We start from the raw sequence: 15,363 nt of genomic DNA, 5'->3' as shown, positions 1-15,363 counted from the left end.
GAAGAGACAAGACGCGTCGACGCGAACGCGTTGTGTACAGCTGTTTGTCCGCTTTCCTCTTCCGTCTTCCAAGATCGTCAATTTCCATGTCCACCGTCAAAACTCGCGAACCGGTCGCAGAACATGGCATAGAATACTGGGCGAAACAGCCTGCAAGTTATGATGGTGTGCTAGGTGCGACTCATAAACTTCCTGTACTGTTTTTCTTTCGAGCCGCCACGCCCTGATACATTTCGTGGCCCAATCGCACAGGTGGATTCGGTACAGGCGTCAGTGAACTCTACGATTGATATTTTCTCTCGGTGGACTAAGCACGATACTGACGTCACTTTTTTGGTAGTCCTTACCTAGGGTCGAGACCCTCGGCTCTCGACAATTCCTTCTACATATCCGACCAGACCTCCTCACTGTACCGTCCGCTCTGCGCCCTTTAAACGCACCTACACCCGATCCAAACCATCGTACCCGTGCACTCGACGTAGGAGCAGGCATCGGACGCGTCACAGCAGACGTCCTTCTCCACTTCTTCTCCGATATCCTCCTTCTCGAACCCGTTGACAGTCTCATCCGGGAAGCCTACAAACGCGGCTCGGACTCCGAATTGGATGAACTCCCTGCCCGAAATGAAGACGATGAAGGGACAGATCCTCCGCCTGCACGTTGGAAAGGGATAAAAGAGAAGAAGAAAAGTGTTACGTTTCAGCAGGGCGCCTTACAGACATTCAACCCTGCTCATCCACGAACGTCCTCCACATTCATCGGTCGCGTGGGTTTTTCTCCGCCCGACGCACAGGCGGACTCAGAGACCGGATTCGATGTGGTGTGGTGTCAGTGGTGTTTGATGTACATGAGCGATTCCGACCTAGTCGCGTTCTTGCAGGGGAGCAAGAAGTCATTTAGGGATGAGAAGAGTGTGATTGTGGTGAAGGAGAACGTATGCCGGGAGAAGGTGGTCGAAGGGGTCGAAGGTGGTGAGGCGACGGTGGAGTTCGATGAAGACGATTCGAGCGTGACAAGGTTCATTCCACTCCTTTCTCGAGCAGACACTGTGTACAAGATCTGACGGGGAATCCAGGTCTGATTTGAGGTTCAAGGAGATCTTTGCTCAAGCAGGACTGAAGATTGTACACGAAAAGGTGCAGGGCGGTCTCCAAGAGGGACTATTTACCGTGAAAATGTGAGTCCCTGGTATATTTGCTCGTGCCGCTCGTCGAATCATGACTGACCATCCTTGCGGGTGATAGGTATGCTCTGAAATGATTTTTGAAAGGTGTATGTTGTTGTATCTAGTAACCCCGCCGGCAAAAACTGCCTCTTTGTCAGTATTGCGAACGTTTGCTTTCAACCCTCGGCTTCACCACTGCCCCATACGAAATAGCAGGTGCACGAAACACCCAAGCGCCCACAATCGCACCAATCTCCATAATGCACCTCGATGGAGGAGAACGTTATCCATAAGATTCCGAGCGCGCATAAGTAAGCCTACTGATACACTGTCATCGCATAGCATCAAGTCATCTCCTGAACAAGTGCACACGGGGTAATGCCAAAAAGGACCCTGAACGGCACCCACAGCAACCACGAAAAACGAAAGCCTATAACACTTTAGATGAAAGAATGTGCAATCAGCTGGCCAAGTTCATACCGGCCGAAACAAGCAAGGTAGGGACGCACAAGTGCGAAGTCAGAATGTGAAAATGTGAACCGAAAGGATATAAGCAGAAAAAGCCAGGGAAAAGCGGGAAAAGACATGGATACAGTGTAAAAGAAGATGAAGAAGAAAGAAAGAAATGCGACAGAAAAAAGGAGTTCACGTAGAAGAGGCAGTGATTCCGGATGCTCTTCGACCTGCCTCCTCCTCGGAAGCGGCAACAGCATCGCTGAGACTCGTCTTGCGGCGGTATGCTGCCCGTTCCCTGAGATTTGGTACGACGGCCTTCACAGTCCTCTCGAGTAGTGGCCAGATCTCGTCCGATGTCTCTCCGGTGAGTGCGACAAGTTTCGAGGACTGCTGCTGTTTATCTTGGTCCGCATAATATGAAAGCAATGGAGACGTCGAGGAGTAGAATTGGGCCAAGCGGCGGGCAAAAGTTTCCTGTGAAGCCGTACATCAAGGGTATTAGTGAGAGGAGGACGAATTATAAGGTGAGGATGCGAACAGGGTTATCGTCCGGGCGCTTCGTAAGCGGTTCGCCTGTCTCGTCATCAAGGCCGTCGACCTTTGGTCGGTTGTAGGACATGTTATACACTCGTCCTGAAGGGAGATGGACCCATCGGTCGGATATACGACTCAGAATTATTGAGTCAGGAACATCAAGGTTCACGATGAGGTTCAGCGGCATGTGCTGCGCGCTGACAAAGTTCAATAACATCAGAGGATAGGCCATGTATACAGGTTGAAGCACATACCGCAAGTGAGCATCGAGCAATTTACCTTGCCCGACCGTCCGAGGGAAGCCATCAAGAATCCAGTGCTGTGGTACGAAATCGTCTAGGGTTAGAATCGGGTTGCCCTTAATGGGAGAAAGATTGATAGGGGTAGTGTATAGGTCATACCTTATTGTGCAGATGGTCCAATTTAGAGGTGACAACCTTCAACATGATTTCGTCCGGGAGGAGTCCACCGCTGGCCACTATTGGCTCTGCAGCCTTCCCCACCTCAGTTCTAGGTAGACAGACAAGCAGCGACAAGGCTGATCAGACCGCCATCTATTTTCTTCCCACACCAAGGAGGTCCTTTGCCCGAGAACCTGAGCACGTACTTTTCTGCAATATGCTGCCTCAAAAGATCGCCGGTCGAAAGCGAAAGAATGTCATATTTTGTGGTCAAGCGCCCAGATAGAGTTCCTTTTCCTGCCCCTGGCTAGAATGAAGCACCGGGGATGAATATGCGGTGTACCGCGAGAACGACCGCAATTATTTCGGACGACGACATACCTTGCCGAACATGATCATCCTTAAACCTGACTTGGATGAACCAGCTGCTGGTGCATCTTCGCTGTGAAGAGCCCCAGACCGAGAGCTATTGAGGAAGAATGGAATGGCCTTGTTCGGGGTCGAAGAGCTGCCGAACGCACGCGCGGAGTGGGGGGCACGATGCGCCACGGCAGTGGGACGGAGCGCGAGAGCCATTCGTTGCACACAACAAGTAGACGGCCAGGAAAGGAGAGGGATGGGTGCGCGACGCCCAAGCTCTGCGGACGTCTATAAAGGCCTGGTCGTAGCGGAAAGAAACGGCAGGGCGACGTAGCTGTGCCCTGAGTCGGCCAAGATTTATGAAAAGTGGGTGCTTACCCCAATGGATGAAACCATGTCATACGACCGACGCAATCACACATCATTGCCGCAAGTGATAAGATTAGATCCTCGTCATTCCCTCTCCTCCACCCGAATTCTTCGTATTTTATTCCTTCCGGACCGTCGTAAAGCATATTTACTTGCAGTTTTTCTCATCTTTTATTGGTACTTTCCCAGCGTATAAATGGTAAGAGCCGCGGCAGACATATCTCCTAGACACTCATCCCCTCCATCGCTCGAGATGGCGTGATTTTCCTCTTATGTATTGTCTCTGCGACGCCAAATTGGGCCACACTTTACCGCATGGATATTTTCATGCAGCCTGTAGTCACCCTTGTGTCAGCTTCCTGACACACTCTCAGGCTGAGTTATCTACTGTATCATACCACTGTGCTTGCATCCCCTCTTTGGGGTTTGAAACCGCTATGATTCACCTGCGGCCGTCAGAAAGAAGCGCAAGGTAGTTGGGTTATCTCCTTCGAGCCTTTCTCATCTTATCAGGTCACGAAGACCGTCAGAACTCTTACACGTTACACACACTGACTCGCCCAAAGTTCTTGACGCTCGTGGGTTATTATCGGGACTGCTGTTGCGTTCTGCCCGTCCGATGGGCACCTCTCTAGGGGAAATGAAGATGTGAACGATCGTCCAGAAGCCACGAAGGTCCTGCAGTACAGATAAGCAAGGCTACACGGCCAGCGGGAATTCCTAGTAAATCGTCAAGACAGATGGTCCGACGAAATCAGGGCTGCACAATCATAAGATATTCTTGAGGCAATCCTAAGAACTTCTCAAGACGACCGTTCTTGAGACTTTCTCAAGACCGATCCCGGACATTCCTAAGATCATGCTCGAGAATATCCGAGGTGCACTGGTTCTCAGGTTATCTCGGTATACCCTCATCGGCCCGCATCCGGCTTCCGCACAAGCGACTCGCGAAACATTCACCAAGTCGCGCTTCCCTTAGAGAGTCCAAGAGTCCTCTTGGTATGAGCTCCTTGCACAGGCCGTAAAAAATTTGTGATATTTTAGATAATATTTGAGGGACTCCCAGTGACCCAGAAAGGGCCAAGAATGTAGCATTATCCTTTACTGTGTCTTGCAAGTGGGCCTCGGACGATGGCAAAGCATGCGTTGATGTGGATACATTCAAGTTAGCTAGATTTATAGCTAAAGCCCTTTGGCGCAGTTGGTTATGATGTTGGTTATGTCTTGTATATCCTCGGTTCGTTATGCTCTGTTGGCAAATTTTTTTGGCTTTCCGATGCCGGGTTTCGCCGAATCCCTCATTTTGCGCTTTACGGCAGACCCTGGAATTCTGTTGATTTCACGTCAGACTGATCGACTTAGGAACATCTGGGCTGCACAATCATAAGATTTTCTCGAGACGATCCTGAGAATATTTCGAGACAATCTGACCTCGGACTGTCAGAGATAACTGGGCAGCTGTGTAAGTATGTCGCTGCGCTGCCGATACGTAGAGAAGCTCAACAAAGGATCGCGGACAAACAATACAATATCTGTCGGGGTGGTCTAAAATTAGCACGGCGGTAAGACGGGGTTTAAAGAAAGAAACAGTCTGACATGGTCTCTTCAGCTCGACTGAGGATTTACATGATCGACAGCAGTACCCTTCTCGGCCCACCCAATCAACCTCCTCATTTCCTTGACACCGACCACACCGTGTACGTCGACCCTCGTATTATCCACGGCAATACAAATCGACTCGGCGACATGGTCCACATGGATGGGCGGTAGCACCAGAGCGTTCGCCATAGACTCCAACGGAGAGGATTGCACGGGGGATGAGGATGAGGATGACGCGGGCAATGCGGCAGAGAGTGTACGTAGGAGATTCGAGGGCGTGGGTAAACCTGGTGGGAGTCTGGCATGGACGACGGAGGAGAGGTCGAGGAGAGCGGCAGCGGGTGAGGTGAAGGGACGGAAGTGAGGATGATAGATGAGACCTATGCATGAGAGATGAGTGAATAAAGTCAACAAAGCGGAGGTGGACATTAAACGCACTCGGTCTGATGTATACGCCGCGATACTCGTGAGTTCTGCTGGCTATCAAGCTCTCTATACCTGCTTCGGCTTCTCGTTTTGTCTCGATGTATCGTGCGGGGATGATGGGTCTGAATATGTCTTCCGCAGAAAGATAGACGAATGGTCGAGGACCAAGAAGTTGCAGACTGGGTTCCGGCGTACTCTCCAGGAACGTCTCAGCAACTCGCAACGCTATCATAAACACACGAATTACCAGCATCAAAGTCAACAGAGCATACCCACAGGAGAATAGAATAGAGCAGAGCAGAACGCACCAGCATCACGATTCAACACCTCATACGTCGTTCCGCTCCGTCCACCACCAACCCCTCTCTTCAAAGGGTTCCCGGTCCCACCAAAGATGCTGGAGACGAAGCTGCTCACCGCACCGCCGACATTTCCCTCTCGCAATGCTTGCTTGTATCCCGTGTCTTCGAGCAAGGTGCCGAGCGTGTGAACGACGGCTGAGACCCCCGGTAATAAATGCGCGTATGTTTCGGGATTCAGGGCATCAGCTTTATGCCAATCAACCTAACATCGGAGAAACACAACGTAAGAAAGGCAATACGAAAGAGTTGTCAAGAGAGGGAGGAGTATCAGAGTAACTAGGCGTACGCGTGAAGTCCAGGCGGGCGAATGGCCTTTCGGTGTGCGAAATGGGCTGCCTGACGAGCTGATAGGCGATGGGTGAAAATGAGAAGCCAGTAGGTCCACGGAAGCATGTTGAGGTCGCACCTTATACTGGTCACTTGGTACCCTCGAGCGAGAGCAGCCTTGCATACAGCGGAGCCTACCAACCGCTGTCAGTCGATGCGCCGAAACGAGCGTGCCTTGCGAACACACCCACAAAGCCATTTCCACCGACCACTAGAATTTTTTGTAGGGCGCGTTCCATGGTATGGGGTAGAAGTGAGTTCTTCGCCCGAATGAGCGACTCACGAATCTTGAGTTCGAGAGCCTTGTCTACGGAACGAACTAGATCTTCCGCGCTTCATCTTCAGATTTCTCCATAAGGAATTGGACTGTGGGGTAGGCTCTCTCGGTTGGCTTTTCACACTGAGGAAATTTGAATCTTAAACAAAGTGTTTGCGCACAGCGTAATGGTACCGATTGCATGACAAGAGTCCATCAAAGTAGCAAGCTATCAAGTGAATGAACTATATACCATGCTCTCAAACAAATAAAAAGAGGGAGACTACAACCCCGCCAAAAAAACAAGAGAAAACCACAAGCACAAGAGATAGCATTGAAAAGGAATGGGGGTAACATAGTGAGCAAAGCGGTGAGGTAGGTAAGAAACTTCGTATAGGAGGGCTAAAGCCACCAGGGTCGTTAGTCTCGTATCAAACATTTCCACAAAACTCAGCGCAGACGCCACTAAACGACCTGAGACAGGGCTTGCCCCATCTCACGAGAGAGAGCAAATCGAGGAGGAGAAAGCGGGTGGTAGAAGGGAAATGAGAGTGCGAGAATTGGCACGACCCAATTAATCCAAGATCTTCCAGGCGATGTCAATGAGACCGGTCGACTCATCGGCGATGGCAGTGAACGCGCCAACGGACATGTCGATCGAGTTCTCATTGTTGCAGGTAGGGCACTCATCCGCAACGACAGCAGTGACAGTCTTCTGGTTGGCGGTGTTCTACAATCGTCGCTGTGGCATTAGCGTCGAATTATGTGGAGCACAGAGAAGGAGCGAAAACGCACGGTGATCTGGACCTGCTTGCCGCAAAGGTTGGAAGCGGTGTAACGGGTGCTGTCTGTGGGCACATGAGTGATGAGTGTTGATGCCAAGAAACGAGTAGGAAAAACATACCCATGGCCAAGACGTAGTCGCTGTCGGAGTGAACGGTTCCACACGCACCGGCGACACCGTTTTGGTAAAAGAACGTGCCACTGAATTTTACCGACTATCAGTAGAGGCAGTGATATCAAAGCAAAAATACTTACAAGCCACCGGTGATCAAGTCAGTGATGCTCGAAGCAGCAGAGCTGACTGCGGAGGCAGCGGACGACCAGGAGTCGGCAGTCGAAGAGGCGGTCCAGTCAGACGAGGTCGTCGTGGGGGTCCAGTCTGAAGAGGAGCTCGAGCTCGAATCAGCCCAGGCACCAACAGCCGCTTCAGCAGTGGGGGTCGCCGCAACGGTGGAGGTCCACTCAGTGCTGGTGGCGAAGGTGCTGGTGGCAGAGGCAGGGGCAGCGGACTCGTCCTCACAGTCCTCATCATCGCCATCATCGGTAGCAGTGGACGTTGCCGCAGATGCAGATGCAGAGGACGAGGGGATGCACTGGGCAGGACGAGCAGTGGCCAAGTCCTCAGTTGCCTAGTAACGGAAGTTAGTTGTTTGATGCAGAACGGAGACCTCCAAAAGGCCGTGCTCACAAGAAGAGGGTGGCAGCTGGAATATATTCGGAGCAGGAAGTTATGAGTTTGGGAGCAGCTTCAAATAGTGCCTCGTACGTACCATTGGTCGAAGAAGGTAGTTCCGTGTTGGTCCTCACAATCCAGAGCAAGGTACCGGGTATGGTATGTGGTATAGTCCTACAAGGCGGTCGGATTGTCAGGTCAACCAAGTGTTTTTTTCTTTGCGGGAATTAGTCGGAAAGGTACCTCGAGGTAGCCCTCAGCGTAAGTCGAGGGGGCGGTGGCACGCTTGATGACTCGGTGGTTGGAGGGAATAGCAACACCGGAGACAGAGGACGCGGCGAGGAGGGCGACGGAGGTGAAGGAGATGAGGCTGAACATGTTTATAGTTTATATGGAGGGTGGGGCCGTGAAGTGAGTGACGGGCGACAAAAGTCAAGCGAGAGGATTCCTAAAGAGAGAGGGAGGCTGACAAGCCAATTCAGCTGAAAGAAAACAGATCAGTACCGGCGGAAGGGCAAGGACGACGAGGGAGACGAACCGGCAGAGAGAGCGATGAGGGAGAGCGGAAGAGGGTGGGGGATCAACGCGACCCGAGCGGGTCACTCTTTATATCTTTTCCTCTTCGGTTCTGGCTGAATTGGCAATTGGAGCCAATCATAGCTCTTGGCCGCCTGAATTCTCCCTCTCAACGTGCGCGTCAGCGGCGACGTCTTCCCGCCGCTTCCATGAGCACGCGTTGTCCAAAATAGTCTCCCGTAGGCCCCAACATTCCGTCTCCAAGTTACTTGCATTTCTTTGCGTCGCTAGCGTTCTCAACACTTTCGTGTTCCGGGGGATTAGTCAACAATAGCTCTGTCGGAGGGTCCCAGAGCCGGTGACCTAAACGGTACAACGTATGTCCAAGCGACTGTCCCTCCATAGGCCGCGAACTTCACGTAGACTCTGGATAATATTGTTGTTCATACATAAGTACTCTATGGAGATGTTAGAGCGCCAACTCGCTGCCAAGCAGGAACCGAGGGTTGGGGGTTTGTTTGAAAGTCCTTCGTCCCTTTCGTACCTTGTCCTCGCCGGTTCCTAGGATATCGATATTTCACCTGGCTGCGGAGGCTCAGCCGGCCGAAGCCGACAAGCGTCGGCGCGCGTTGTGGCTGAGCATCACCTCTCACAACAACCACCGAACCTACATCGCAAACGCCACGAATACCGGCCACTATGGAACCAGGTATCATGGATTGTACCCAGGCAGTATAGCTCTTACTTATTCAGCCTGTAATTGACAATAGGAAAGAACCCCTTCGGCTCTTCACACTCACTCGACGCCAATCCCTTCGACGACCCCTTCTCTGAACCGCCACCTTCCGTGCCATACGGACAATCTTCTGCCGATGCTGCTCGCATGCAACAACTTAGCGAACGGGAGAGAGACCTGGAACGAAGGGAACAAGAACTTAACCAAAAGGCGGAGAATATCAGGAGGAATGGGAGGAACAACTGGCCACCTTGCACGTCCTTGTCCTCTCAGTGTTAGGCCCTTCGCTCACAACTCTTATGGCTCCGACAGTCTTCCCGCTCCTTTTTCACTCCATAGCAGACGAAATTCCTGAAGCCTCAAAACCTCTGATAACCCGATTGTACCAGCTATGGCTCGTCCTTGCCCTCACGCTGATCATCAATATGGTCGCTTGCATATTCGTCCTTACTGCAGGTTCTTCCAACGGAGGCAAGGACCTCGGCGCTAGTATTGGGTAAGCTGCAACGCAAACATCGGCGAGCATGCTCTCACTTGCAACATTGACTGCCAGCTACATCCCAGTGATTGGTGTCCTCTCGTTCCTGCTTTGGTACAGGTGAGGCTGTGAAACGGTGACAACGGGTTTCGTCTGTCTAATAACCTGTCTCTAGGCCGATCTACAATGGCTACATGAAGGTATGCCGCTATTCGCTTCTTCGAACCGGTACTTCGGATGCTCACTAGAACACCTCACTCAGGAGCAATCGCTCTATTACTGTATGCTCATAATAATCCCCAGCATCTCTGACATTGGTGCTGACTTGCTCATACGACTCAGACATCTACTTCTTTTTCGGTGGCTTCCATCTGCTATTCTCCATTTACATGTATGTATTCATATCCCCCTATATCTTTCATTTTGCACTACTTACTCGTATCTTGTCAGGATTCTTGGAATTCCAAGGTAATACCTTTGCTTTCTGCACATTCGGACATGCCTTGACTCGTGGTTTTAGTACTGGATCTGCAGGCTTGATCCAGACTATACAGATGTTTGTCAAGCCAGCTATCGCTGCTGGCATTTTGGGTACAATCGCGACGGTAGGCTGGGTAATACAAGGAGCCGGGTTGGCGTATCTCTACTGGAGGGTGTGTTACCATTCAGTCACCACTTCCCTCGTCTGGTGTTAATATCAAACTAGATTTGGCAACATCATACGGCCGCCGGTCATACTGTGGACAAAGTGAGCGCATTTTCGTCGAGAATCCTGAACTGTACTGATTCGTTTTGTAGGCCAAGTCGGAATTCGCGATGCACGGTGCGAAGGCGTATTTCACGAGGGGTTAGGGTTATATCGACGTGTTTCGCGCTGTTTGAATTTCTGTTGCTTCGAGGACTCTTTTGGATAATTAGCCCTGTTGTTTGTGCTGTGTAACCTGAATGTGTTGGACAATGAGATTACTATTGTTTGTGAGACCATCTCGCTTTGCGTGTTGCCTCCAGTTCGCCATTGTTTTGATGAAGTAAAGACAGTGACACATGTTTCACGCATGTCGCCGGCGGAGATTGAAAATGCAGTGAGATGGCGATAAAAACCCGGGGGCTCTTTTCCTTTCAGCCAACCACCGTCATCTAAAGGTCAGTCCACCGCCCGTCCCGTCCTCCTCCCTTGCTCACCCCCGTTCGCTCACGACTCACAATACATCTCAAATAGCCGAAAACCAAGTAGAAAAACTCAAAAAACCCAAATCCTAAAAGTGGTTGTTTTATCTTCTTTCCATGTGCGCACCCTTATCCTCTGCTCCCTTGGCTGCGCGCCCACTCACTCTCTTCTCCTTTCTCCGCCGTTTCTAGACGAAAAGTCCATAAAGCAGTAACGACCTCTCACACCCCGCTCATAATCCAAAAAATGTCTGCATCCCCTGCTGTCGCACCCGCCGAAGTCGCGCCCGAGTCTGCACCGGCCCCTGCGCCTGCTCCCGCGCCCGCTCCGGCATACAACCCCCCTGCCCCCTCTTCCGTAGCCTCCGCTCCTTCGGCTTCTCTCTATGTCGGCGAACTCGACCCCACCGTCACCGAGGCTATGCTGTTTGAGATCTTTAATATGATTGGGCCGGTCGCCAGGTGCGTGTGTTCGCGTTCTTGAGGCTACTCGTGAGTTAAAACATGTGTACCGCTCCAGTATCCGTGTCTGCCGTGACGCGGTCACTCGTCGTTCCTTGGGCTACGCGTATGTCAACTATTTGAATGTCACCGACGGTATGTCCAAAACCACTTGATCCCATCCCACCTCTTTTATTCTGATGCTGCTGTCGGGTCAGGTGAGCGCGCCTTGGAGCAGCTTAACTACTCGCTCATCAAAGGCCGCGCCTGGTGAGTTTGGCCGATCTTGCAAAATTTTCATGTCACTGATATTGGACGATGTGTCACCTCCCATAGCCGTATCATGTGGTCTCAGCGAGACCCCGCCCTCCGCAAGACCGGACAGGGCAACATCTTCATCAAGAATCTCGATGAACTGATTGATAACAAGGTGCGCACCGCTCAGAAGACTCCACCTCACGTCTGTTAAACACTCTGCAGGCTCTCCACGACACCTTCGCCGCTTTCGGCAACGTTTTGTCTTGCAAAGTCGCCACCGATGAGCAAGGTCGCTCGCGCGGTTACGGATATGTCCACTATGAGACTGCTGAGGCCGCCGAGTCTGCTATCAAGGCTGTCAATGGCATGCTTCTCAACGATAAGAAGGTTTACGTCGGGTACCACATCTCTCGCAAGGTTCGTTTTCGCACAACGAAATTTTCATAGATGTGTGTTAATCCGATCGATGTCCATCAGGAACGTCAATCCAAGCTTGAGGAGATGCGCGCTCATTTCACCAACCTGTACGTGAAGAACCTCGACCTCGAGGTCACTCAGGATCAGTTTGTCGAGCTTTTCTCTCAATTCGGTGCCGTCACGTCTGCCGTCATCCAGACTGATGAGGAGGGCAAGAGCAAGGGCTTTGGTTTCGTTAACTTCGAAAACCACGAGCAGGCCGCCAAAGCTGTCGACACTCTTCACGACACCGACTTCAACGGCAAGAAACTCTTCGTCTCTCGTGCTCAGAAGAAAGCCGAACGCGAGGAGGAATTGCGCAAGTCGTACGAATCTGCAAAGATGGAGAAACTCAGCAAGTACCAGGGCGTTAACCTTTACATCAAGAACCTCGAGGACGACGTCGATGATGAGAAACTTCGCGCTGAATTCGAGCCTTTCGGCACCATCACGAGCTGCAAGGTCATGCGCGACGACAAAGGCACTTCTAAGGGCTTCGGTTTCGTCTGCTTCTCCTCTCCCGACGAGGCTACCAAGGCCGTCGCCGAGATGAACAACAAGATGATCGGTTCTAAGCCCCTCTACGTCTCCCTCGCTCAGAGGCGTGAGGTCCGCCGTCAGCAACTCGAAAGCCAGATCGCCCAGCGCAACCAGATTCGCATGCAGCAGGCCGCCGCCGCCGGTCTTCCTGGTGGCTACATTAACGGCCCCATGTACTACCCCCCTGGTCCGGGTGCTTACCCTCCTCAAGCTGGTCGTGGAATGATGGGATACGGTCAGCCTGGCATGCTTCCTCCTCGTCCCCGATATGCGCCCAACCAACAAGTTCCAGGTATGCCAGTCCCGTCGCCGTACGGTCAACCCCCTCAAGGTTACGGAGGAATGCCCGGATACCCTCGTGGTGGTCCTCGCCCGCCCGTCCGCGATGGACCTCCTGGTCAGCCCGGTGCGCCTCGCGCGAACGGTGTGCCCCCCGTCAACGGTGCTGGGCCTCGTCCTGGTCCCCCTGGTGGTATGCCCCCCAACCGTGGCCCCGCTGGTGCGCCTGCTCCTGGCGGTCGCCCTCAGGGTTACAAGGGAGCACCTCCCGCTCGCACAGGCCCCGCTGCCGCTGCTGCCCCAGAAGTTCCGGGTTTGAACACTAACGCCCTCTCGACGGCTTCCCCTATGGAGCAGAAGCAGATGCTCGGAGAGATCATCTACATGAAGATCGTCGCGTGCGTATATCTTTTGTGTTCGCTACCCAAATAACTCTGATGGTTCTTCTCCTTTATCAGCGAACAACCTGAACTCGCCGGCAAGATCACGGGTATGTTGCTCGAGATGGAGAACGCCGAGCTTATCCACTTGTTGGAGACTCCTCAGGCGATGGACGCGAAGGTCAACGAGGCGCTTGCCGTCTTGCACGAGTTCGCGGCCAAGGACGAGGCCGCTGCCGCTGCTGCTGCCGCCGCCGCCGCCGCTTGAGGGGACGAACAACAGCTCAGAGTTCATCTTGTTCGACGTGTCGAGATTCGGTCTGTCCTTTACCTTCTTTCTTCTTTTCGTTTCGGTGCTGTTGGTCATCGGGCGCTCCTCCCCGCCGCTTTCGTACTGCGTTCTAGTCTTGCTTGTGTGATGCTGTCGTTGTCGCTGTCGATGCCGGTTCTTCACGCGGGCTCTGTGTGGTGGTCGTTCCTTTGTGTACTTGGCAGGAACAGAGATGATACAACTGCTTTACGATATGGTTTCCCGGTGTGTTGTACGAATGACATTGATGATTGGTGTTACAATATGGTGAGGGTGCGAAGACAGCAAGGTTGACAAAATGCAAAGTGAAAGTAGACATCCGTGAAGAATGAACACAACAAAGTCCCAGGCGATATGAGTGCAGCGGTGTCCGTGATAGTAGTATGTGTGTATAGAGGCACCGGCTCTACGAATCTTTTTTGATGGCGTGCACGACATACAGTCTGCTCGCAATGTGAACTAATGGGTAATACAGATCTGCGGTCATAGTGACGTTCAACACTTCATGTTTATTGATATCCGACAAAAGAACAGGTAGACTAACCTCGTTGGGCGTCCTCGATGAGAACGTTGACTTCGGCTTCGGACAACCCTGAGGACAGAAGCAAGGGACGAACGGCGACCAACAACATATCCCAGTTCATCCATGCGAGCTGGCCCACGGTCAGCAGAGTCGGATCTTTGTCGGTGGCGGTAGACGAGTTCACGAGACGATGGTATACCATTCAGTCAAAGTTACGGAGTTAAAAGATTAACGAAAAAGGAAGGCGTGAGTGCGATGATCGCGTGATAGGTTGAGCAGAGCGCAAACGTACCTTTTGGCCAGAATCCTATGGGGATGTCAGCCTGCTGTTGGCGCACGCTCTCGTACCAGCCGGTGTTGTCCACGAACTCTGCCATGCGTTCGGGGACGGAACTGTCGACGCCCCGCATCTTCAGACATCGCTTAGTCTCCTCCTGGAGCTTGCACCAGCCTGGAATGCCCGATCTTGTGGGTGTGGGAGCGAACTGGCCGTCCGCGATTGGGCAGAGGTCGAACTCGATGAGAATGAGAAGACCACCCGGGCGTAGTATACGGGTCAGTTCTCGAACGAACCATGGATAGTCGTGGATCTGTTTGGGGAGGATCGTGCATGCAGTAATCCGAAACGAGTAAGAATAGTGTTTGAGTCCCAAAAAAGATGGGTATGACGAACTCCGGCATGCATGTTGCGAGCGTGCACGACTTCTATTCATCCAGGAGGTCAATTGAGAAGATCAGATGGCAGTGGAGTGGAAACGTATCACTGACGTACCGTACGAGTTACTGGGGTATGGTATGCAGCCCTGGTCTAGATCGCAGAGCTCAAAGCTGAGCTCGAGCAGAGGCGGCTATGAGAGGAGAGCCTAGACAAGGGGCGATATAGAACGTGACTGACATGCAATTTGGAGGAACCATCCTGCAGAAATAGCCAGTGAGTCAAAGGAGGTTTGTACCGAGCGCGCACACGACTGGACCAAGGTTTGAGCTTTGAGCTTACCTCGGCTGCAGAGGGGCGAGGTCGACTCCTGTGACCTCCACATGGGGGAATTCATCTGCCATTTCGATGGCCCTTCATTTCATTTCGCCATAGCATCAATGAACCAGTCAGCATGAAGTCGCCACAGCCTGGTTCCCATCGGAGCAAAGCACTCACCAAGTCCCTCCGCCTGTACCTAAATCTAAAACTCGCAATTTCTCCTTTAACAGAGCACCCTTTTCGGGTGACAGTATTTCGTCGGCTGGACCGACGTAATTTTTGCTGCCCAGGACGAACTTAATCATCCTATGGAAAATGTCGAAACGCTTCAGGTCCCCAGTGATAGTCAGCCGTGCTCTCATTCTTGGCCACGATATTCTGGGTGCAAGAGGACATAGCACACTTACCTTCAGCTCATCATCATCGGCCGGCAAGATGTAGCGGTCGTTGAGGACATTGACTGAACGACCAAAGACCTCTCTAAAGAAGCGCTTCGACTCGCTATCGTTGAGAACAGGGAGCTCTACAGGAACGCATCGAGGACACATTCGGGAGCGGACTTGAGCTAGAGAGATGTTAGAGAAAGCGTAGA

The 15,363-nt window shown here is 52.2% G+C and overlaps 7 protein-coding genes across 7 annotated transcripts; 3 read left to right on the top strand and 4 right to left on the bottom strand.

The window, feature by feature from the left end:
- Positions 1-86: 86 nt before the first annotated feature.
- STEHIDRAFT_74641 (DUF858-domain-containing protein) lies at positions 87-1,346 on the top strand (the record flags this gene model as incomplete). Its single annotated transcript, XM_007300537.1, has 5 exons — positions 87-174; positions 253-269; positions 341-1,017; positions 1,076-1,177; positions 1,245-1,346. 5 exons carry the CDS (start codon positions 87-89, stop codon positions 1,258-1,260), a joined length of 900 nt encoding a protein of 299 aa, XP_007300599.1. The 3' UTR covers positions 1,261-1,346.
- A 91-nt stretch (positions 1,347-1,437) lies between these two features.
- STEHIDRAFT_137644 (ADK-domain-containing protein) lies at positions 1,438-3,275 on the bottom strand. The gene is made up of 6 exons (XM_007301073.1): positions 2,938-3,275; positions 2,763-2,863; positions 2,557-2,665; positions 2,410-2,474; positions 2,160-2,352; positions 1,438-2,095 (listed from the first exon to the last, which is right to left on the bottom strand). Exons 1-6 carry the CDS (start codon positions 3,130-3,132, stop codon positions 1,811-1,813), a joined length of 948 nt encoding a protein of 315 aa, XP_007301135.1. The 5' UTR covers positions 3,133-3,275; the 3' UTR covers positions 1,438-1,810.
- Positions 3,276-4,890: 1,615 nt separating this feature from the next.
- STEHIDRAFT_153942 (mitochondrial protein) lies at positions 4,891-6,238 on the bottom strand (the record flags this gene model as incomplete). The annotated part of the gene is made up of 6 exons (XM_007301072.1): positions 4,891-5,264; positions 5,323-5,535; positions 5,619-5,874; positions 5,959-6,016; positions 6,079-6,133; positions 6,187-6,238. The coding sequence occupies 6 exons, from the start codon at positions 6,236-6,238 to the stop codon at positions 4,891-4,893; spliced, it is 1,008 nt and encodes a 335-aa protein (XP_007301134.1).
- A 201-nt stretch (positions 6,239-6,439) lies between these two features.
- Positions 6,440-8,089, bottom strand: STEHIDRAFT_145261 (barwin-like endoglucanase; the record flags this gene model as incomplete). Its single annotated transcript, XM_007301071.1, has 7 exons — positions 6,440-6,985; positions 7,051-7,103; positions 7,160-7,239; positions 7,294-7,667; positions 7,727-7,742; positions 7,809-7,885; positions 7,955-8,089. 7 exons carry the CDS (start codon positions 8,087-8,089, stop codon positions 6,830-6,832), a joined length of 891 nt encoding a protein of 296 aa, XP_007301133.1. The 3' UTR covers positions 6,440-6,829.
- Positions 8,090-8,900: 811 nt separating this feature from the next.
- STEHIDRAFT_92844 (scamp-domain-containing protein) lies at positions 8,901-10,418 on the top strand. Its single transcript, XM_007301070.1, has 11 exons — positions 8,901-8,936; positions 8,998-9,216; positions 9,276-9,459; positions 9,517-9,561; positions 9,617-9,641; positions 9,704-9,722; positions 9,784-9,832; positions 9,892-9,909; positions 9,962-10,094; positions 10,148-10,189; positions 10,240-10,418. The coding sequence occupies exons 1-11, from the start codon at positions 8,927-8,929 to the stop codon at positions 10,291-10,293; spliced, it is 798 nt and encodes a 265-aa protein (XP_007301132.1). The 5' UTR covers positions 8,901-8,926; the 3' UTR covers positions 10,294-10,418.
- Positions 10,419-10,855: 437 nt separating this feature from the next.
- Positions 10,856-13,230, top strand: STEHIDRAFT_108688 (polyadenylate binding protein; the record flags this gene model as incomplete). Its single annotated transcript, XM_007301069.1, has 7 exons — positions 10,856-11,070; positions 11,129-11,205; positions 11,268-11,319; positions 11,386-11,509; positions 11,530-11,724; positions 11,785-12,980; positions 13,041-13,230. 7 exons carry the CDS (start codon positions 10,856-10,858, stop codon positions 13,228-13,230), a joined length of 2,049 nt encoding a protein of 682 aa, XP_007301131.1.
- Positions 13,231-13,678: 448 nt separating this feature from the next.
- STEHIDRAFT_51100 (S-adenosyl-L-methionine-dependent methyltransferase) lies at positions 13,679-15,319 on the bottom strand (the record flags this gene model as incomplete). Its single annotated transcript, XM_007300382.1, has 9 exons — positions 13,679-13,749; positions 13,817-13,951; positions 14,088-14,385; positions 14,469-14,500; positions 14,568-14,623; positions 14,691-14,711; positions 14,793-14,864; positions 14,949-15,097; positions 15,179-15,319. 9 exons carry the CDS (start codon positions 15,317-15,319, stop codon positions 13,679-13,681), a joined length of 975 nt encoding a protein of 324 aa, XP_007300444.1.
- Between the last annotated feature and the right edge of the window lie 44 nt (positions 15,320-15,363).

This window comes from Stereum hirsutum (genome assembly GCF_000264905.1).
Source record: "Stereum hirsutum FP-91666 SS1 unplaced genomic scaffold STEHIscaffold_3, whole genome shotgun sequence".
NCBI lineage: Eukaryota > Fungi > Basidiomycota > Agaricomycetes > Russulales > Stereaceae > Stereum > Stereum hirsutum.
This window is presented reverse-complemented; position numbering and strand designations above follow the sequence as displayed.